This window comes from Erithacus rubecula (assembly GCF_903797595.1).
Source record: "Erithacus rubecula genome assembly, chromosome: 2".
Classification (NCBI taxonomy): domain Eukaryota; kingdom Metazoa; phylum Chordata; class Aves; order Passeriformes; family Muscicapidae; genus Erithacus; species Erithacus rubecula.
In genome coordinates, this window is record NC_136685.1 from 56,344,522 (window position 1) to 56,368,836 (window position 24,315).

Sequence of the window (24,315 nt, forward strand, 5' to 3'; positions counted from 1 at the left end):
GTTAGGTGTATAACTTCTAAGAAAACAGAATAAATTTATTTAGTAATGCTATATTATAGGAACATAAAACCATAATGAATACTCCATGAATATTGCAAAGACATCCTGTGATGTGTTATCTGAAAGGTCATCAACTTGAGGACTAATAATAAGCTCACTGAGCTATGAATTCTTCAGTGCTTAACAACATAATAAATATTAGTTTGTCAGTATAAACGATCTACCAGTTGACTTTGTAGTTGAGGAAAGTATGAATATAATTTCCATTCTCTTTTCCATGAGAAAACTGATACACAAATCAGGTAACCTGGGAGAAACAGAACCAAAACCAAAGTCTCAGAACCTTCAATTCAGTGTGCTGTCCCATGGAGCCAAGTTCATGTCAACTGCTTTGAAGCACCACTGTCAGTGCTATGCCAAAGGACTCATATAAACCCTTTATATATACTAGAAGTACTTAGGTAAGTTTAGAAAAGTTACTTAACTTCAGAAATATTGTTCTGACTGTTAGAAAATAGGAACTTCTAATTTATGATTATAAATTAGAATTTACAAGGACCTGGCAGAGAGTACCAGCCCAAGTCAGTCACTTACCTTGAAGCCGTTGCATGACATTGGCAATGTCTCTGGATCTTGCCACCAGTCGGGATGAAGCCATGGTCTCTTTGTAGCGACTCCACTTCCCCTAACAGGAGTCTCCTCCAAGCTGTGGAGCTCAGTGAGACGAGACTCTGGGATGCTTCCCTTTACGTCCCACCCTCAGCCGTGGCAGAGCATCCCTGGGGCAGTCAGACACCTCCATCCAACGCTGGCCCCCATCGGGGCAAAGCAGTGGCAAACAACTCAACACCTGAGAAAGAAAGTAACAACGTTCAGAGGAAACTTTTACCAGCTCTGGAAAACTAAGGAGTCTGAGTCTCAATAGCTATCATAGCAGGTAAAGGATTTATGTTTTGCCTATAGTGAACACCCCAGCCAGAGACATGATTAATGCTGAAAGCTTGCTTGGCAACCATCAAGCAGAATGAAGCTGCAAAAACAAATCATTAAATGCAATTGGCAATGCACCAGACATCAATGCTTTCCTGAGGATGCCTGTGGATGTTGTTTTAGAAATAATAATAAAGTTATACTTGCTAAAAGTAATACTGTAATACTTTTCAACCCAGAGACTATTAAGCTTAAAAGAAAACCAAAACCACTTGTAAATATCCAAAAACTATACAACTCTCATTCTATTTCACCACAATTGGAAGGAGCATATAACAAATCCATTGGTCAGGATAACTCCTAATTTCACTTGACAATGTTGTCTACTCTGAAATAATTGGATTGATATACTTCATTATTAAATAAAGTTGCATTTATATCCTTTTTTTAGTGCATAATGATGTTATATTTTGTGTCATTTAACACCAAAAGCTATGAACTAGAGCTGCTATATGAACACTGATACAGTTCTGTATCTATAATAATCTATGTGACTATAAATCTGGTCTAAAAATAATATAATTAGATTCTTCAGATAACACTATCAATAACATCCTATCTTCTGAGGAACAAGTATATGTTGTGTATGCATGCAGTGATTCCCCAGATAAGAAATAACTGAGTGTATAGACCCCAAGAATAATTGGATTTACACCATACACTCTGGGTGAACCCCAAATCCGAGATAATATGCAACAGATCAATATCACAAATGTGAGTGGGTTTATTGGTGTTGTGCACCTTCCCCTTTTCCTGGCCCCAAGGTCTGTCAGAGAATAGAGTCCTCCATTATCAGGCAGACAAGCCTTTAGGCTGCACAGCTTCAGGCACGATGAACTGTCCCAAAGGAGCTGTGTCAACATGTAAGGGCAGCCAGAGGAAATGATATTTCAACATCTCCTTTTCTAACCTATCAAACCTTGCCTGACCCAAGATACATCCTGCTTTCCCTGTTACTGATGTTTTTTATTGTATGTTTACCTTGTATGTTGGATACATAAATGCTTCTCAGGTCAGCAGCCCCAAGCTGTCCTTAAATCAGTGGAGCTGAGGGATGCACACTTCTGAGGAGCCACAGTGCAGAACAGATTGCAAAGCCCACCCATGTGTTTGGGCTGTTGCCATGGCCATCATGGTACTAATACCTACTCCAGACAAACTGCTGCTATTCTTACACATGCCTGCACTTCACATGATACTTGGGTGCTCTATCCCCACTCTCTTTCCATGTGTGCTCCCTCCCTTAAGGGTCTCCTCCCCTCCATAGCCCTTCCCACCTTCCAGGCTTTGCCCTACACACTTCTTGGGGTGCACAGGGACTCTGCCCATCAGTCACCCCTTCCCAAGCATGGAGAGGCACCCTGGCAGGAGCCTCATGCTTGTGTCACCCAGGCATGAGAAGGTGCCACCATCACATCCCTCAGTCACAACACTGGCTGGGGCTGATGGTCTCCTGGTGTTACCAAATCCCTGCAGTGAGCATCAGCAACAGCACACCAAATAGCACCTGGCTGGGTGGATGGGGAGCAGCAGGAGGATTTCTGTTGCTTGTGCTCACATATGACAGCTTGGTGAACTTTGCTTCCACTGCAATATTTAAATGCAACATCAGCTTTCCTAACCTCATCCAAACCAGAAATATTTGTAACACAGTGGGTTAAATGTAGCCTTGTTTCTGCAGCAGTGCCTCTGCTAACATTTTGAGCAGTACTGCAACCTGGGTACAGCCACTTATAGTAGCAAGCTGCTAGACTGATTTACAGGCAGGGATAAGGGGTATTAAAAATGCTTCAACTGATTGGGTTTTTGGCTAACAGCAGTAACAATATCAGAACACCAGCTCACTCACACTGTGACAGAGCTGGCATAAATCAGCTGTACATGAGCAGATTTAGGGGAGCTGTGGAACATGCTGATCCAAGTCCAAGTTAAAAGAGTCTAGGAAAGTGTTATGAAGATGTATGTTCAGTATACTCATACAGCAGGCTGAGTCACAGTGCAGTGATAAATGGCAGACTTGCAATTAATAATTTATTTAGCTGATATTAAATTATATGCTGCATAAAAAGAATGTGCATTTCTAAATATGGCTCCTCATTCAAAAGCTCCTTTGCAAGCAGTGGGAATTAACTCATTTAAAGGTGACACTAAGTTAGTACAGGTAGGAAGAAAGATTCTCATGTGTGCAGTCACCTCCACAGGCAGAAAACCACAGCTAAGAGCACAGCAAAGCACCAGCAAAACAGATGAATCAAAGCTTCATGCACCCTTCTCATCTCTCTTCTGGCAACACCTAAAGTTTCACAGAACAAAAAATCCTATGTGGACAGTCAGGTATTTAATGCAATGTAGAACAGAATTTTTCATGGCTTTTACAAATACTTAAAGGCATCTACAAAATATTTTTTTCCTGCTGAAAGATTACACTTTTCAGATTTGTAAGCACTAAAATCTTAAGTATTTGCATAGATGCTACACAAAATAATTTTTAATAAATGGAATTACTTTTAAATTTGGGTGTCAGACACAAAGATGTGTAGTCAGATGGATATGTCTTCAAAATACAAGGGTTTTTAAAGAAGTGCATGCCCTAAATCTTATAAGTCATAGCCTGAAATAAACCTGAAGCTAACCCTGAGTATAAGCTATTCCCTGTTTCAGCATTCAACAAGTGATTATTCAATTTTTATTTTTTTTTATCTGAACATACATGGAATCAACACACAAGAATGAAACTGGATTTGCATATAAATTAGGTAAATCTTTTATTACATTTGCCACTTATCTGGATTTAATGGATAAAAGTTACACTGACACCATTTTCTTATGTTAATATCCCAGTTTAGATGAAAAGAGGAAACATGAACTTCCTTCATATAAGAGCCATTATGCTTTAGTAAATTGCAGTTTATAATTCTCTGGATTATTTTGTTCCTTACTTCAAATGCCAGGAAAGTGAAATGTCTGTTCTATGGAAGAAATAAGAAAAACACTGCATCTATTGTGGATTACCTTTTCTGGGTCCCTTTTAATCTCCTTTTTCTCTTTTTGCTCAGGAACACTTTGAATTTAAAAAGATATTTTCATTTTATGGGTAAAACTAGAATACCACTGGCAAGACCAGATTGTAACTTATCTTTTAGTTCTCAAAGTTGACAAACCATATTAAAGGAAAACAGACGTGCCTGTCAGCAGTGTGGTTCCAGAAAAACAGAGACATCGCCTAGGTGCAGACATCTACAATCTGCATCAAGGGCTGGAGATAAACCTGACCAAGAAGAGGTAAACAATTCCCCGACTGTTCCTCATGTTGCCACTAATTGCAGATTCCAGAAGACCCCACCAGTGGCTCCTTCCAATCTTAACCATTCTGTCATTCTGTGATTCCCAGTACACCAGGTTGATGCCACATACAGAAGTCAGGAGAAGCTGCTGATGTGGAAGTATGGTTGGACAAAGCATCAGAATAGATAGAGAAACTCTAGATAAACAAGGATAAACACAAATAATAAACAAAGATATTGAGGAGAGCAAGAAATATACAGGGGCAGGCAGTGAAAGGGCTGTTTTTAATCTGGAACATTTCAAAAAGAGATACTTGAAAGGACAATAAACAGAGTAACAAATTCAAGGAAGTCCTGCAGCTAGAAGACATTTACAAATCAAATGTTACACAGATACAAGAAATGCAGTGGAATAACTAAAGTAACTGTAGCATATGAACTGAACACAATCTCAGGAGCAACTGAAATAGGGTCAGGTGCTGGGGTGCCATTATATATTAACATAGAGGCCGACTTCCCTGTGAACAAGACTTGTACAGAACTGGTCAAGAGAAAAAAAGAATTCCAGAAAAATAATTTCCAAACATAGTTTACTGCTGTAGGGCTAGAAGTCCACTTTGATCCACAGATTCCATTTCTGAAATATAAGAGGCCTTGGAAATGCTGCCAGGTTGATAGACACTACTGGAACAGATGCAATTCTATGAGACAGCAGCGAGCCTCCTGCCAGTCAGGAATAAATGACTCACAGAAATTGAGGAACCAGAATTTTCTGGAGGTTATAATTTTTAAACAGCAAATAGTCAGAAAAACAGCTGGTTTAGGTTGGGTGTTAGCTGTTAGTGGGAAGAAAATTCTAATCAATAGAAAATAGCTCCAGCTGAGGAAGTGATTGACATTGTCCAAAATATTACAAGTATAATCCAAAGCATGTAAGCATTTCAGGGGATAATCTAAAAACACGGTGCTTAAAAGTAAATAAAAGGGAAATCAGCAGAGAAGTCACTTAGACTGAAAAGCACAGAGCCTCCCCTGTGAAGCAAGCTGGGGTTTTCTTTAAATCCAAAGTTTAGTAGCTTTACACTTGTTTAGAACAATTAAACTGCTCCAGATGTAACTGGAAAAGCCATAGGTCAGAAATAAGTGGGCAGAAACAGAACATGAGAAATGAAGAGCACTGCCATAGTGTGTGCTGAATACAGGGATGAAGACAGGTGCTGAAAAATCATCTGAGAAATAAAGACAGCATTGTGTTTTAGCTAGATAAATAAAAAGAAAATAGAAAATAAGATCAAGGAGAGATTAATTTGCCTCAATTAGTATTATACTGTTTTTTCCACAGAAGACCTTTCTGATAGACAAAATCATGATGAAAAATGGAAGCAGCAAAACTCAAAAGTGGAAAAACTCAAAATTCCTTCTAGGATATTGATAACTGGTAGATTAAAAATTGAGAATCCTTTTCTAAATTTATTTGAATAAATCAATCAAGTTTCACTTGATGTCTATTGGATATATAAAATTCTTAGTTAGGATCAAGAAGTGGGGTAGAGTGATCCAACATGTTTCTTATATTTTCCTCAGAAAAAGTGCACTATCTCCTCACTGATCTTCCAAAATTCAGGCCAATAGAGGAATCCATTTGTTAATTTTTTCTGACAGTTGAAATGCAAGTCTGCAGTTGTGCACTTGCACCCAGTGCAGCAAAAGTCAGTGAATACTGGAACTTACCCAAAGGCAATGGGACATAACTGTGCACCACATAAGATCATGGAAAATGCAATTTTGGCTCTGAAAGGTGTTTTTCATGGTTGAATATCAACATTGTCACTCCGTGCTTCCTTTCTCTACTGACAAAAAATGCACTGAAACAGGAACACTGAAACACAATGTTCTTTCTCATTGACCATCCCACCTCACAGTGACTTAATGTGCAGTAACTACCTGGAGGTATTGAAATTTGTTTTTCTTGGGGAGTGTGGGGCAGCAGAGAGATAGATATAGGTCTTGTCTGGAACTCCATACTATTTGATTCATCTAAGTATCCTTAAGCATATTTTAGAGTTGAAGGTAAGTTTTTCATTCTACAGAAGCTTGAAGGTCTTGCAACATTAATTAATAATTTGAAAGTTCAAGGTAATTTCCACATCTGACATTTAAATCTGTGGCATATATGGCAAACAATCTTCTATGTTTTACCTACCACTGCAGTCCATTATTTAAAAATTATTTTTAGGATCCTAGTTATGCACATACCTATGTATGTATTTGCATTTCATCGAGTGTTTTATTATCTACTTTTTATTAGCTTTTTTGTAAGATGGACGAAAATCCAGTGGTGTGATTCTTGTCCTGAAAGCCGTAATTCCATTTGAAGAGAAAATTCAAACTGTTCTAGGAGAAAATAAAAGGCAGAGACTTGCTTTTCCTAGGAAAATTGGAAGAGCATATATTTTTAAATACACACAAAGAATGGTCATTGAGACTTACTGATACAAAAAGTTAAAGACAGCATAAACTACAGTTTAGTAATCCTGTTATTGAAATTGTGCAGGAGTATATTACAGCTATATAGCTGTTGGAAATAGCAGGAGACTGGGATCAGTAGCTCATTACCTTCTACAAACACAGGATATAATCCATGCCTAAAAGAGCTTACTATCTGCGCAGACAAAGGGAGAGATTAAGATCAGAGGTCACAATACACAAGCAAATAGGACAGAGTGAAGTTCACATTTGAAGTGTAAGCCAGTTAATGGTAGGAAATTGTTATGATTTTTCTTGTTTAATACTGATGGCCCTGAGGAGTTCTGTGGCATAATATGACCTATAGCACAAGACTATTGCAGAAGTACATCTGTGGGAGAAAAAAAAACAAAACAGAAAAAACCCAAGAAAGACCACTAAAACAGAAAACACTGAAGCATCTCAGGAAAGGGTGGGTCAAACCCAGTTTGAGATAAGCAAGTAAGCGTCAGTTCTTTGGTATTCCTGCACATCTCTCAAGCAAGCAACTTTGCTTAAGTATAATTTATAAGCAAGTGGCAGCCAACTGCCATGCAAATGCAAAAGCAGAAACCCCTCTGTTTTCCCCTTTAAATTGTGCCTTTTGGTGAAACAAAGCCAGAAGTCCATTCATTTCAGACATACATCACTGCTGCTAGTTTTGTGACCTCTAAGGAGATACAATAACTCTAAAGTATTGTCACTAGCTATGGTAATAATTATAGAAACAATTGCTTATGTTTGATGTATGTAACTTCTCAATAACTACTGCCACTATATGATAAGAGAAAAGACTGAGCCACAACTGACTTCCTTTAACATAACTAATGGGTTAACGTGGTGTCTTGTCTGAAGGGTGAATATATGTATATTCCTCTTGGCACCAAAACTCTGTAGACCCCCAGCAATCACTCTCACTGTGCTGGCCTTAAAGGTTCATGCCTTGTTCTGTGCCTCACCCAGGAAGACCCTCTTCATTGCCAGGAACTCTTTCTCTCTTCTCAAATTTAAATACTAACAGAATACTGTCCTTTTTTCCCTATGTGTCTCTGTTCTCCCTGATCCAGTATCAAAGTCAGTTTCTTTGAGCAGTGTGCTTTCTGACAGGCTGTGTAAGAGACATGGTTCCAGTGAAGTTCTTAAGCTCTTAAGATTCCAAAAAAACATCACTGAGGACTCTTGTGTTTAATAAAGAGAAAGTAATGGTGCATGAAGGCATATAGTCATTACAAGATTCTTGTGTCTGTATTAATTACAGCAGTCCACTACTGAAACTTATTACAATAGCTTAAAGTAAAAACAGAATAAAATTTTTAAAGATCTCAAACGTATTTGGATTCACCTGTAAAATATGTAAGCACTGGTATTTTATACTCAGCAACATGGAATGTCCATTGACAGATATTATTTCTGAAGGTAATATTAAACAAAGAAACCAAAGCAGACACTACGAACAGGAATTAAAGAAACGGGTGGGAAGGATAGACATTATTCCTTCTACATTCACATTTAACAGGGTTTACAAAGATGACGATTCAATCATTCCAACACGCAGCACCATGCTCATTCTGGAGAGCTCCCTTCTCAGGGCAAATCGCCTGCTTTAAGGAATGTGTGAAACATTCCAAATGACAATGCCTGACTCTCACCGGGAAAGAAGTAACTCCAAAATTTTAACCCTGTACCTGAGAAATCATGTTTTTTCATGCCATCCAGAAAACAAACATTTAGTACAACAAACAAAAAGCCTTTCTGTCTACCAATTACAATTACCTAGCACCCTGTTTTTTTCTGTCCAGTGACAACACGTTAACATACCCCATCAGCATTTACAGCTTGGGATCTGTTTAGTGTTGAAGTGCACACAAGAATCACAAAAATAATTATCAGAGATCACGGAGAGCAGACAGTCCATCACTAGTACTACTACAGGAAAGCGCGTGCCTGTTAGGAGTCGTTCAACAGGCTCTGCACTAGAGGAGTTCTGGCAGGCAGCCAGAAACACCACACACCATTTCCCTACAAGCCACATAGGTATAAATCCCTCACAGCCAGACGCACCGGCGTTTCCCTCACCATCACACATATGATTTGCATAAGTATTTCCTCATCAAATTCCAATACCTGGTCTTTCGTAGCAGGTTACTAATATTTCTTACAAGCACTTTTCTTCAGCATGGATATAGTTGTCTAAATCCTAGTAACAACCTTGTCAGTGAGTATTTCAGCAGGTCTTACCTCCGGGGAGTTACCACACAAGCCAGGGAACATATGGGCTCTGTGCATCTCTGTCGTGGTGCACTTGCCCTTTTTGCACCATCACTGCGCGCAACCCAGGCTAAAACTGGCTTCCCGGGAGCGCCCATCAATAGTCATATTTCCTTTGGTTAACTACGTTTTGGCCTGCAGCGTGTGACTGAGCACAAAACTGGCTATCTCTGCAACACACACGTACATGCACTTCAGGAGGAGAACCAGCACAGACCCCCGCCGGGTTTGTCCGCTCCGAAAGGGCAAAACCTCAAACCCACTCCGGAACGCGGCCAAACTCCGCAACCAGGCACCGAGTTTCGGATTCACCTCCAGACAGTTCTGCGCAGGAGGCGGCTGGCGGGCAGCCGGCAGAGGCTGCCCCGTGGGACCCCCCTCTTCCCTGCCGCGCTCCGGCCACTCGCGGGCTCACCGAATGCACCCGCCCCCGCCGAACCCGCAGCCCCGGGCACCCCCCGCCGCCCCGGGGACCCGCGGCGCCGCGCCCTACCTCCGCCCGCCGCACCGCACCGCGCTGCTCCGCGCTGCTCCGCGCAGCTGCCTGGTTACCGAGCACAACACGGCGCGCCGCCCCGCCCCGCCGGCCCGCGGCGAGGAAGCAGGTGCGGGGGTGGGGAGAGGGCGGGAGCGCGGGTGCGTGCGCGGGGTGCGGAGATGCGAGTGCGGGATGCGTGTGCCGGGGACGCGTGCGCCGGGATGTGTGTGCGGGAGCCTGTGTCAGGGATGTGTGTGTGGGGTGCGTGTGAAGGATGCGTGTGTCAGGGATGTGTGTGTGTGGTGCGTGTGAAGGATGCGTGTGCCGGGTGCGTGTGCGGGGATGCGTGTGCGGGCGCCTGTCCGGAGTGCGTGTGTATAGTGCGTGTGCCGGGAATGCGTGTGCAGGATGCGTGTGTATAGTGCGTGTGCCGGGGATGCGTGTGCAGGATGCGTGTGTGGAGTGCGTGTGCCGGGGATGCGTGTGCAGGATGCGTGTGCAGGATGCGTGTGCGGGGTGCGTGTGCCGTACCCTTGCGGCGCCTCCCCGTCAGAGCGCGGCCGCCGCTGCCTGCGGGCTGCAGCCCGTGCCCGGTGCCCGCTGTCCTTGCGCCCCGCCCCGCCGCGCCTGCAGCAGCAGCAGCAGCAGCAGCAGCAGCAGAGCCGGGGCAGCTTGTCCGGGGGCGGCTGCGCTGACCGCCGTGCCGGGGAGCTGGAGCATGAGACACCGGCCTCGGCCCCGAAGTGCGGTCTGGCGAGTAGCCGAAATACTCGTAGGACTGTATCGAGATGTCGCTACTAATTACTATTACTATTCTATTACTATTATTATTATTATTGCTGCGATATAGAGCGTGCTGTAGGGCATTACCTTTGGCGTAGGCTCCAGAGCATCATCACGCGTAAGGCAGAGAGCTGCACAAGCAAACTGGGACAGCAGCTCTTACATAACAGCAGCAGGACAGAAATATTCAAAGGAGCTGGCAAGACGGTCTGCCACTTTCGAGCTCTAACCACGCTAACCATGCAACAGTTCTTGTGCCCCCAGTATAAAACGTGATTCTGCCTCTTCCAAAGATATTGCACAATCCCTATGACTTATTTTTGCTTTTTCCCTCTTTAATTGTAATTGATACCATTAAGGCTAGCTCCATGCAGGAGGCAGAAGGATATTTTTCTGCTTGAGAGATGGATCATCTCTGGTCTGTGTCATTGGGAAAAAAAAAACCCACTCATTTGGAGCCGAAATGGAGAAGTTGAGAGAAGCAGTGCCAATGAACCTCTTAGTTTTCATCGTTTCTGGCAGTGCTGCAGTGATTCTACAACATTAGCATGCAGAGTGTTTACTGAGTGGATGGATAAAATCTGAGTTAGAGGCAGCAGAGATTACTCAGCATCACCCTGTCCTTCAGCACTAGTCACATTAACATTGGTGCTTCCCTCGTGATATGAGCACTTACACTCATGACACCTATCCCAACACTATGCAGTTATGGATTGCACACTTGGAGCCAGGGTCCTGTGTGGAAGAAGCAAACATACCAGGAGCTACAGCAAGAATTCATGTGCAACTGGGATGTACATATCTAGGTCACCTCCAACCATCCACAAAAATTACCTCTTTCTGACAATGAGTGTAACCAGGCATATTGGGCCAGAAATTTTCCTCCTTTTGAAGGGTTATGGGATTTTTTGTTTGTTTGGTTGGGGGGTATTTGGGGGGGGGAGGGGGGCAGGGGGCAGAGAGTGTGCAGGAGGAGAACTGAAAAGCTTTTCTCATCTAATTTTTCTTACCTCTTTGTTCTTCTTCTCTGCCTTACCCCAGTTGCAGCACCAAAAATGGCAAAGGAAGAGGATGCTAACGTGTTTCTGAGTTCCCCCTTTCTACATATATCTTTTTGCTGAAAAAAAATCCTCACTTTGCTGCATCTTCTGGAAAATGTTATTTTTCTAGGCTAAGAGTGTGAGTATCCACTTGAATGGGAGCATCTTTTCTGCAGAAGCTCAGACTTCATGTAACTAATACTACTATTGTTTGAAGCAGTTCAGCAAAGTACTTGCTAGTATAAGCTTCAATGTCAGCATTAAATGCTGCACTGTATGTTTTAAAAGCTCAGCTAGATACAAAATTGTCTGTGCTGTCCTAAGGACAATGTATTTGTCATTATTACTTTTTATATTTTGCTTTTAATTTTTAAAATTACTTTATCTGAAACTGTTGCCTCTTGGTATGTGTAAATATCTTTTCTGCAAGGACAAGCGATTAGAATTGATAATATATAGCATTCTCAAGGGCTGCTGCTTTTAGCTGAAACATGAAGAGATCTTTTGCACTGAAGAATTTAGGGCACTTTTCCTCAAAAGAGAAATACTGCCTACAAGAGAGATACAGTAATGTTTCAGTTTGCCCCAGTATTGTATCACTCTCTATTTGGTCCAGTTTTGGTTGCCAGACTTCAAAAAATATCTAAATCAGGTAGAGAAAATCCAGAGGCCAGCCATGGAAATGGTGGAAAGTTTAGAATACTTAATCCAAAAGAAAAGTCTGAAATCGTTATTCAATCTAGAGATTAAAAACTGGCATGAGGTATAATAACATTCTAAAGAAGCACTAAAAGGAAGGGAATCATTCTTCTCGGTGTGCACGGTACATAGGACAAGAAGTAAACTGCTTGCCATGGTATTGTCATACCAGAAACCAAAAATTAAGGAGGAAATGAAGCTTTGCACCACATACCATAAGAAAGAAGTGAAACTGGAGTCGTGGAAGATATTTAAGCTCGGACTAGACAAGTGTCTTCCTGAAAGGCATTTTTAATTTTTTGATACTTTGTCAGAGTGCAGAATGGGCTATCTCTGTAAGTGTCTTGATCTCTTTTGGGTCCCTTTGCTGTAACTGTGGATGCTGAGCCTGGTTTGAGTAAAAGAGCAGCTTTTTTTTTTCTTGCAGCTTTTGCAGCAAGCAGTAGTTGCCACTTCCTTCCTGTCCTAAACTGCCACAGTATCTATGTACAACCTGGAAGCATTGCCACACACCTCCTGAGCAGTTCTACATCTGGTTTTCATGCACTGTATCAGGCATAAATGTATAAACATTCAATCAAAGAATCATACCGTTTGAACAAAGGCTTGAAAGATCATCAAGCCCAACTCTTGACCTAGTCCACGTCCACTTCTTCACTGGTTCCCAAAAAATCACATCTACATGTCTTTTAAATACCTCCAGGGTCAGGGAATCAATGACTTGGCTGGGCAGCCTGTTCCAGTGCACAACCCTTCCCACAGAGAAATTTTCCTAACAACCAATCTAAACCTCCCCTGATACATCTTGAGGCTGTTTGTTCTTGTACTATCACTTATTAATAAGAGACTGACACCCACCTTGCTACAACCTCCTGGCTCAGACTCATTGGTTCTTGACCAGCATCCCCAGGTCCTTTCCTGCCATTCCACTTTCCAGCTACTCTTCCCCAAGCCTGTAGCACTGCCTGGGGTTGTTGTGCCCCAGAGGCAGGACTTGGCCTTATTGATTTGCCTCAGCCCATTGGTCCAGCCTGTCCAGATCCCTCTGCAGAGCCCTCCAGCAGATCCTCACCCCCTCCCAGCCTGGTGTCTCAACTGCAAACTGACTGAGGTTGCACTTGATCTCCTCACCCAAATCATTGGTAAAGATATTAAATGAAGGAAAGGAACTGACCCCAGTGCTGAGAGCTGGGGAACACCACTTGTGGAGCACCACATTTATCTCTGAGCCAAAGCTCTCTGCTCAGCCAGGGCGGTCCTTCCTTCTGGCTCATCTTTCAGCACTCTGGGACAGCCTGCTCCTGCACATTTAGGATTTCCTTCCTGAAGAATGACTACCCTTCCTGGACTCCTTTGCCTTTCAGGACTGCCTCCCAAGGGACTGGCAACCCATCTCCTAAACAGGCCAAAGTCTGCCCTTCAAAAGTCCAAGGTATCTGAAATCTCTCCCTGCTTCTCCAAGAATCTATACACTGCAAAACTGCATGATTTTTTTCCACATAGTTTTGTATGTCGTACTTAAGTGTTTATGTTTTCTATTTGAATGTAACAAAACCTGGGTGAAGTATATTTGAAAATAAAATGAAGATACAACTAGAAGCCAGTGAATATATTCCCTTTAACATGAATTTTACTGAATTACATGAAATACAGCAACACACCACTTCCCTTCCATTGTGCTGAAATAAATAAATACTGTGGGATGACATTACACAAAATTATGTGGGAGTGGAAAAAAATCAGGAAAAAATCATCTGCTAAACTAGTATATTATACTGTGAAATGTGATACATTCTTGTAAGTGAAGTTATAAAAATTATAACAGCTTAGAGATAATTAGGATTTATATGTACTGAATGAGCTCAGTCTAACATAAGGCAAGAGTCGAACTAAAACAAATGGCATTTATTTCTAGTGTTAGTCACCCCATTTTTGTCAAGAAAGTCATTATATCCTTTCAAAATGTATTGTTTTGACAATTTTCTCTTGTTTATGCTTCACAAGTTACACTAAATTGGAAAAAACCCCTAAAATCTCAAACTTCTATACAAGATTGAAAAGGGGATACCCCAATATTGTCTAAAATAGGCTCAAAGGTTATTCCTTGAAGGTGTTAATTAAGCAGAAGGACTGCCAGCCAAGAATTCCACTAGAAGCTGCCCAATCCAGCAGTTGAATAGCAGCAAGGCTGCCACAGGTTCCCAACCCCACATCCAGCCAGCAGCAGAGCTGAGTGTGCTCAGCTCCCAGCAGGTGCTCATCACATCAGTGTGCACACACAGGAATGTGCGTGCACAGCTCAGGAGGGACCCAAACCACAGTGCTCATGCTGACACTTGTCACGGGACCAGCCTGGTCCTGCCTTGCCAGGGTGAAAGCCTGAGAGCAGAATATACATGCAAGTCCATACAGAGCCATAAAGGGTGACCCCCTCCTGTAGCTGATGTTAAACACTCCCTTGTGCCAGCATTTAGCCCCTGGATCCCAGTCTGCCCAGCTCCAGAAGCCTGAGCCCTGCTGCACTGGCAGGTAAAGACTCACATCATCAAACACTACTGCTTTTTACAGGACACATTTTAACCACTTAGCCCTTCACCCTTGTGCCTCCAGCCCCTTGTCTGTTGAGGAGATGAATCTTTAAACACATAGCTTAACATTTTCTAGCAATGCTTTGGCATAGGAAAATAACTTTAAAAATTAAATAAAATCAGTTAAAAAATTCAGATGAACATAGTAAGAGTAAATTCCTTGTAGTGAACCAGTAGTACAAAGCAATCATGATCAGATTGTGCCACCCTGTGGACTGTATCAAAGTGCTGTTTCCTTTAGTGCTGGGCTAAAAAAATGCTGCAGGAACAGGCCAAAAATTCTAATCCTCCAAATCAAAAGTAATTTTGAGTCTCCTTACATTCTAACAAAGACAAAATACCTTTTTGAACTGTGCCTTTGAACAGCATTGGGCAGATTCTCAGCTGGCACCAATCTCAAACAAACATGGACAAATATCTTATCAGGAAAAGTCATAATACCTTGGTGAATTATCTACCTGTTATGTAACACAAGCAGAATAACTGCATTTCTTTACTTGCTTGGAGATACATGTGGGAACAGAAAAAACAATCTATCTTAAATGATAAGGAAATAAAAATAATTACTGCTCTGAATATTACAATATTACAGTCAAACAAAAAATCCTTGTGGTAAAAATAATAAACAAGATGGAAACCACAGTATATGACAGTGACCACAGCAAAATGATGATTTGGAGACTAAAATAAAAGGCTAACCTGGTAGGAAGAGAGGGCTCTTGGGTAAATTGGGGTCGTTAGACAATGTGGAGCTGTCTTTTAGCTCTAATCTGAAAGGAGATCTAAACAGAAATTGAGAACAGGGTATTTAATGAGGGATGAGAAGCTCAGTGTGCCACAAGAGGCAGCTACAGCATCTTGCAAGACCAAACTGATGTTACCAAAACATGAGAAGGCAGGTGGTATCACTCAGATTGGAGAAAGTATTATTTTGCTAATAAGAAATGGATTTTTAACATCTTAGATTTACTTAGTTGTTATAAGCAGCATATGGGTCTAGTGGGAGGCTAATCTCCCTGATAATACATTATCTACCTAGAGGAAACCCTGGACCATGATTTTTCATAATCTGTGATTAATATATTTAAGATTCTCATGATCACTATGATTACTCAGCTATTGGCTGACTGACAGTGGCTATTCTCTGTCACTGTCATTATGCTTGGAGTTTCAAAGCTGTATTTTCTGACTTCTATAGTGATCTGAATGCAAAACACATGAAAAAATCTATTAAAATTAAATATCTAAGGTATGTCTAGTACAGTAAATATTTTAAACGACAAGGTATGGATCTGAGCCACTAAAAAATATTGTGTGAGTGAAAGAATTTATTCAAAAGCTTTCCTGACCTCATTTTGAATATACCTTAAACTCATTAAGTAAAAGTACCATCTTGGTATTCATGTGAGCTTCCAAGGGCAGATATCTGCCATCTCTGTGAAATTAATGTTATCAGATATTATTTTCTATCGTTTGATGTTTACAGGTAGCACCAGAAGTTTTTCTGAAATGTCAGGATTCTTTTATGAGACATCAATGTTTTTTATCATGTTCATTTTCATTCAGGAACTGGAAGCTCTATGTCTTGTCTAATAGCATATAATGAGTAGGAAGCATGTTGTTTTCTGTGAAAACAGATGGTGTTGTTTAAAACAGTATTGCAATTCCTGTAAAAAAAAATGCTTATTTAGAATAGGAGTTTAAAGAATAATGTAACATAATAAAGAGACAATGAAAAATAATTGTACAAAAATCTCTCTTACACAGAGGCAGGCATAAATTTTATTAACAAACATTTTCTGAATTGGTAGATTAAACTTAAGAATGAAATTATAAGATTTCTAAATGACCAGTAGAAAGGCCAAGCAATGTTGAAAGAATAAGGTATCATGCCTACAAAGTGTCTTTTTTTCCCCCCAGAATTATGTGCTACCCATCTCTTGGCTTTAATTGTGTCCACTGTTTCAGTGCTATGCTTTATCCTGATGGTGGCTGCAATTTCATGTGAGTCATTCATTCCTACAATGTCTGAATATTTTTTCATTGGATGTTTTCAATATTTAGCTGTAACGACAAGGAAATTTGGTAGTTTCAAGACTACACTGTAATATTATTTCAGAAAAATACTGTGGCACAGTTCAAAAATACAGAATGTACTTTAAATTCATCACAATAATTATTCAGTAAATATGCTCTTTCCACTAGGCAAAACGTCCCCAAGGGAACTCTTTCTTTCTACCTTAATGCTTTGAGTGAATATTTTTTCCTGTATAGACCAAATCATTGTTCAATATTGTTCTTGGGTGACCAAACACTCTTCTGGAAGAGTTTTTCTGTCTAAAAAATCTCTCATAACTGTATCTTTTCGACCTCCAAAAATTAAGTTTTATAGCTGAAAGAGAAGCTCAGACAGCCCACTGGTGGTTTATATCCTTACAGGGTTTTATTTCCATCTGCTGGTATCACATTTTATAAAACTGCTCCTCTGTGTTATGGGGACCACTACGCCGTTTGCAGGTGCCTGTCAGAGACAAAGTTATGGTGTTAAGGCCCAGATGCTTCTAGCTCCTCCATGCTTATTTCTGGAGACTTCATAAACATTTTATGTTCTCCAGAGACAGATTTTGTTGTTGTTTACACAGATTTTGTAAAATACTGTCAGAGCAGAATGGCCTGGGTTTGTATTCATGTTGCATTGGTAGGGATGACTATACCAGCCACTGTTCTGATTATCACCTCTGACTTTGAAGTGCAGCACCCTAGAACTAAAAGGGCAGCCTGGACCACCAGCACTGCATCTCAGACTTGCCACAGATTCATATCCTCTGGATACAGAAGAGAGCAATATGGTCAGTAGTGGTCTCACCTCAAAATTCCTATCACAACTCCGGTCAGCTCAATCCATCCCAGGAAAATCCAAAAAGATTTCATTCTGAGGTCAGCCTGCTCGTTTTATTGACTGTGCTTCAAAATAAGGAAACAGCAAGCAATTAATCACCCAGTTAGAGGATATATTCTATGATTTTATCAGAAGATCAGATTTAGGTTGTCATTACTATACAAGAATCTTTCATGATATATTCCTGAGAATTGGCAACAACCATAATTTCAAAAGACGTGACTTATCTTTATTTTCAAAACTGGAAAGTGGAAGAGTTCTTGCTGACATTAATTCCCCTCCTCCTGCTTCCCCTTACAATTTCTGATTGTTGTCTAGTTATGGAGTCTCCAGTTCTTTCTTGTTTATTTTTTAAGTCTCATACCATGCCTGTCCTGACAGTCTTAGGACTATTCCTCGATCAGTCCAGGTATCTTTGGTTAAGATCAAGTGATGTTAGTTGAGAGGGTTAGCAGTCATTCCTGATGTATGTCTTTTAGTTCTACATTTTACTCTTATTGTGCTTTCTTTCTTACTGCACTTTCTTTCAGAAATTTCCTAAGTTTGACTGACCCATGTTAAGTAGTCATGTTGTTGAATGCTTTGCCTTTGTCTTAACAGTTTCATTTCCATAATATCCTCATCTCTCATACTTTTATTTCTGATATTTTCAGTCATTCAGATCATGATTGTGAGCACATGTGATTCAATTTACTGATGCAGTTTGTGTTTGCTGAATATCTGTTTCAGAATTCCTACATCTCAGATGTGCTTGTCTCCCAAGATCTTTACAGAATACATCAGGAGTTGTTCCACTGAAAGTTTCATCATTGTAAAACTGAAAGCATGCATGAAAGTGCACATGCATTCTTCAAGGAATACCAAGCTCCTGGTACTTACTGGTAAATGATTTTCTACATCTGGAGTTTCTGCAGTCACTCCATGCTTGGATGCCTGTGTCCACAACCTCTCACCCTTACAGCACAAGATTTATTCAGCTTACTCCCCTTAATGGCAAGCTATCTGAGAGCAGTAAAAATTAATGACCTGCAGTACAAAATGGTTAAATTAATTATTCACCAGTTTCCAAAGGACCATAATTGCATTTCCATTCTCTGTGGAGTTCTCCAATTAGCTTGCTGAGGGACCGAGGTGCTCACTGGTGTGGAGGTTAAAAATACAGAAGTCTGTGTGGGTTCTCGGGAGAGAGGGAGTAGGGGGCATTGTCAGAGGTGGCTAGGATGGCTATGTGGGTGAGAGTGAGGGCAAAGGTTTGGAGGTTCTATGACTCTGGAAAGTTTTGGGATGACTAGAAGGAAAGTATATGTGGGAGGAATGACTACCGCAGTCTTTCATCAGACAAAAATCCTGTAATTACTTTGGGACATAACTTCTCTGGGACTCATAGGTATGCCGAGGGAACAACAGTTTTCATGACATGGCTTCTATCTTTTTCCCACTTAAACATGATCAAGTACCTGCTTTTACTCTTGATTACTTCTCTACTGAAGACAAGGTCAGACAAACAGGTTGCTGCCAGTTACAGCAGTCATAATGGTCCTGCTCTAATAAACTGCAGCTCAACAAGCAAGGCAAGCAGGACAGACCTGGCAAACAAGTTGAAATTTCTTTAACCCTTTCATGCTGCTGTCAGGGGAAGGGCAAAGAAAATGGACAATAAAAAATTTTAAAAATTATTGGAAACTTGCACTCTTGCTTTTTGTTGTGATATTTTCCTGCAGAGTACAGGAAAAATAATTTGCAGAAAAAAAAAGAAGAAATGCAAATCATCTAGTCTCACTGTAATTTTTTGTTGCAGAACTTAAGTAAAACAGAGTTGGGATTGATGAATGGGAAGCCTTGGGGAAACCTTAATAAGAATAATTAATTACAAAACTAAGCAAGCTAAGTTGGCATACAAAGCATTGCCCTTGGACTTGATAGTCCTCAAAATCTCTACTTTCAGTGCTATGAGGTGTTGTACTCTTTGTACTTTTCTGGATGGTTGATCTTGGTTTCATATACTTAGGGAATTTTGATACCATGTAAATTTGAATTGTCTGACAGTAAATCAAAAGTACTGTAACAGAGGAATCAAAGTCCAGCTAAATTCATGGGTGGCATTTCAAGCTTGTTGAATTTATAGGAATACACCATGGATACACCATGGCTATGGTGTGATCCTGTCAATCAGAGGATGGGAAGATTAAACATTCATGACTACTGGAAAGGCAATTTCCTTCAATTGTTCATCATGCCTCCATTCTTAACATTTCCCATAGGATTTCCTCTTGCTCTAAACTTAAGAAAATTTTTTTTACTAGACATTTTATGGTAGTAGTAAACTGATGAAGGGGACTATAATTATCAAGCATTTGTTGTTGTTTTGCTTCATGGTATGACTCAGAAAGCAGCTTTTGACTGTAACAAGCCATTTGGCTAGAAAAATGAAAGAAGAGTTTTCAATCTGTTCATCTATCAAACAAATGGAGTCATGAAAACTAAGCAATATGTCCACAGTAAATCTAACTGAATCAAACCAAAATGGTATCTGGTGGTGTATGGTTATTAAAAGACTATTTTTTGTGACTAGCCAGGTAGACCAGATATAGGTCTAGAAAGAAATAATTAAGTGATCCAGATATAATACCTAAGACTGGGAAAAAATCTTATTATTAAATGACCCTGGATTTTTCTTTTTACATTAGAATCTATAGAAATAACTTTGGAAACAGCCCTAATATAAACAGATGAACAGCAAAGATTTTGTTCTTACCATCATTCTATTCTTATTTTTGAAAAATATTTCAGATATTCAGGAGCTATAAATACCCTCTAGAGGGTTTCACACCTACTATGGTATCTCATTATGTTTAGGGATATTTTCATTAGCAATGATGTGATGGATTAGGCTCTTACCTAACACTTGTAATGAAATAACTGCGGGAACCCTTTCCACTAAAATGGCTATAAAAATGGTCATAAGAAGCATACCTTGAATCCAGTGTGCTGTTTCTTGGTGTGACTAACTTCATGATTAAATTAAGTCATGTCAGTCCTAAATCCTAGTTTACAACTCAGCAGAAGGATTGCAGATAACAGCCTCTGCCCACCCACAGGCAGCAGCACTGCAGAGGTACTGAACACAGATTCACTGGTGCACAGCTCCACACACAAATGGTAGTACAGGAATTTATGTTTTTTTCTTGTAGTAAGGGAATGCTGCATGATAAATCCATTAAATTCCGTGTGGCTACTTGGGAAAAAGTACATTTCTGCTTCTAAACAGTTTGTGAATTGTAAAGATAAGTGAGACTTGCTGCTCACCAGAAGACTGATATCTTGTGAAATAGAAGTATCTCACAGCATGAACAAATACAGCTAATCTATGAATATTATTTCAATGAAATTATAAATTTAGAGCATCCTAGGGAGTGGGGAAATGGATTCCATTTTGTTCCATCTTTTTAACAGCAGATTGAACAGAATACAACAGCAAGAGATGATTTTTTTATCCAGTATTGGTAGGTGGAGGTAAATTTTTCAGTTCAAATGTAGAACTCTAACAGTTACCACCAAAGTGCTAAAATAAAAAGTTCTTGTCATACTGAATAACTTTTGGGTGTTGTTTCTTTCTGTCCCCTTACTTGGTTCCCTTCTCAGGGGGCAGAAGAAAGAATAGCAGAGCAATCTGAATTAAGGTAATGACTTTACTAAATGTCATGCTTCAGCACTGCATGTCTCAGGATTTTCAGGGAGCAGAAATGAATGGAAAGATTCTGAGGTTTATTGCTCTGTCCTTTGCCCTCTAGCATCATAGCTGAAGACAAGGAAATGTTGTTGTCTAAGAACATAATGGCAAATCTCTTTTCTAGATGGTAAGTTTATACAAAACTGACAAATTTATCCACTAGATAAATATTTTCCACCTTTTGGAAAGCATATTGGTGGATTTCATTTTCATCCTCTGTGTGGGAAGTGGGTTCACAGGATGCATTTGTAGGAGAACTAACAATGAAGAGGGAATTTTTTGGCTTGCTGACTCCAGTTTTCTGCCCCTATTAGCAATCATGTCAAATAATCCTCTTTAGTTATTTGTGAAAATTCAACTTGAAGGTTGAAACTAGATGAGTTTATGCCTCCATTTCAATTCCCTGTGAGGAAAGAAATCTTAGATAACAACATTACCTTGTTTTCTTCTCTCCTGGGATGGTTACTGCCAATTTAGTTTCCTGCTAAAAATTTGAGTTTGGTTCTTTCAATTTTCCAAATTTCTAGTGTCATATAGGCCACCATGAAATAGACAGGAAACAGTGAGAAAGGAAGGCCCTGACTTTGTTATCCTCAAATAGCTCATCTTTGTCCCCTCCCTCTTCCCCCTCTTGTGTCCCCGAGGATTTCACCCATGCTGAGGTGTGCAGATGGACTCCCACACGCCCCATGATGCCAGCTCTCAGCACCATCCTCCCTAGCTAGCACTTGCCTGTGGGAATCCAGTACCAAGATGCTAAAACTGTCTTTTACCCATATTACTTACCACTATTGCTTCTAGCAGCACCCACTGCCCTGGGGTGATTTTGAGATACATTTTATTTAAAATATATAAACCTGAATCAGAAACACTTTTTTTTTCCTCTGACCTTAAGTTTAACTGAAACTCAGTTAAACTGAAAATCAGTGCTGTAATGCAACAACATAAAAGATATTTTGCTGTGTAACCTCTTTTAATCCTCTCCTCCTTCCTTTTCCACCCACACGTAAATACACACAGTCTCCAACAACACAAATACAATGAAGAAAAACAGGAATCAGAAAGTGTCCAGTTGGCAGAAGGGGAGTGCTCTCCTCAGCCTCTTTTTATGTTTCTCAATCATCTTTTGCTGAATAGTATAAGACTTCCACATTAGGGAAAAATTATGGTTACTGAGTTTTGAGTTGAATATTGCATCTAAAAATATTACATGTGTTCCAGTAAATGAAAAGAGTATTCATGTACTGCAGAGTGACAGTGTCTTCTCAATCACATAATGGTGCATAATTAGCAATGAGGGATCTTATTGTCTTTAATATAATTCTTAGGATTTCACAGCTCCCAAAAAATAATGAATGTCCGAAATACTCATGAAATTCCTTTCTCCAAAAAATATGGAGGAAATTTAGTAACAACTAACACACTCCCAGAAACCAATGAGTTTTCTAAGATGAGGGTGTTACTGCAACCACGTTTCATTTCATTCATGGCAGCCAGATCACACTGAAAGGTGTATTCTGATAAAGCCACCACGTGGCAGCAGGACATTTAACCTGCAGCTGGTAAACTGAAGAACTTTGCTGTCTGAACTTGAAGCAAGTCATTAAAGCCAGTAAAGTCAAGATGTACTTTTTCAGCCCTTTGTCACATTATGAGCAGCATTTAACATTGATAGTTTGATGGCAGACAGGAACATTTTTCATCACTGGTCAAATAAAAAAAAACTCCTGAGTTTTTTTCTTCATGCATCCGGAGAGCTGTAAAACTACCCAAGGACAAATATGAGGCTGCTGAAATATGAAACAATTAAAGGAAATCCCAGTTTAAATCACAATCTCCAGATGGAAAGTGTAAAAAAAAAAAAGAAAAAGAAAAAGTTTCACTGGATGCTCATTCTATCCTTCTTTTTTCTTTCCAGTGAACTCTGCTTTCATTTTAAATAAGATTTTGTGGTTTCATGCAGGAGAATTATATATATATATATATATATCTGTGTTTCCTCAGCATTAGGGCTAGTGCTGCAGTAAATTCAAAGCACCTCCCCTAATTTAACCAGTGCATTCAAAACCCTTAAGGACAGAATTAAATTAGTCTTTTCAAAGAGTAAAAGATTGCTCATTTAATTGGAATTGAACTCACATCAGTAATGTATTTGACATCTCATCATCTACATACCCCCATATCCCATCAGTCAGAAGTGACAGTTGTCAGTAAAATGAAAAATGATGAGCATTTTTACCCATGAGGTTACCTTGAGCAATGATGATTTTATTTTCAGGAAAAGATACTTCTCAATAAAGAAAAATGGGAGTCTGTGGCGTTACCAGTAAAATATATTTCTTCAATACTCAGAAAAAAAAAATAAAAAAGAGAGAGAAAAAAAAATTAAATTAGTCTAACACTTAAAATAATAAACTGAGAGTCTATGACTTATCAATCTGCTTTAGCTTTTTGGTGAAGATTTCACAGGTTTCCTGCAGAAGTTGTGGATACCCCATTCTTGGAAGTCTTCCAGGCTGGGTTGGATGTGGCTTTGAGCAACATGGTATAACAGATGGTCCCAACCCTGACAAGACAGAGGGATTTGAACTAGAAGATCTTTAAGGTTTTTTCCAGTCCACACCATTTTATGAGTCTGTCTTAGAATATGTTATGCTGAGGCATTACCCCTTTCAGATAAATTCTGCTGCCCAAACTAGCAATTCTTCCTTTTTCTTTCAAGAGTAAATAGTGGAAAGACAGTTTGAAACTGACCTGGGAAAGTCTCCTGATCAGCAAGTCAGTTTTGACCCACATCACCTTCATTAATTCAAAACTTCATTTGCTGCAAATTGCTGATAGACATAATGGGTGTGTGTCACTGGTAAAACTTTTAGTTGTGCAGCTTCTCTGATCTGCTGCTGGTAATTGCCCTTATAAGCTGCTTGTTTCTGAGGAAAGCAAGGAAACTCCCATCGTGGAACACCGTCAAGGCAGAAACTGTCCCATTTCTCAGTGTTGTCAACTTTTTCACAAAAAATTAAGGTTTGTATTTCATACACTTGATTATGT

At 40.1% G+C, this 24,315-nt stretch overlaps 1 protein-coding gene and 1 long non-coding RNA gene across 3 annotated transcripts in view; one reads left to right on the forward strand and one right to left on the reverse strand.

Annotated features, from left to right (window-relative positions):
- Positions 1 to 11,189, reverse strand: part of SYNE1 (spectrin repeat containing nuclear envelope protein 1) — a 283,485-nt gene extending 272,296 nt beyond the window's left edge. Inside the window, exons 1-2 of the mRNA XM_079330874.1 lie at positions 9,541 to 11,189; positions 595 to 850 (exon numbers count right to left, since the gene is read on the reverse strand). Coding sequence (XP_079187000.1) covers positions 595 to 658 — 64 coding nt within the window. The 5' untranslated portion in view covers positions 659 to 850; positions 9,541 to 11,189. The remainder of the gene's footprint in view (positions 1 to 594; positions 851 to 9,540) is intronic.
- Positions 9,536 to 21,081, forward strand: LOC306815322. 2 transcript variants are annotated; one of them, XR_013777377.1, is made up of 3 exons: positions 9,536 to 9,652; positions 11,350 to 13,479; positions 17,386 to 21,081. It is a non-coding gene; the product is annotated as an uncharacterized lncRNA (long non-coding RNA). The 2 variants fall into 2 exon arrangements; XR_013777378.1 differs by having other exon boundaries at positions 12,475 to 13,479.
- The last annotated feature ends 3,234 nt before the right edge of the window (positions 21,082 to 24,315 follow it).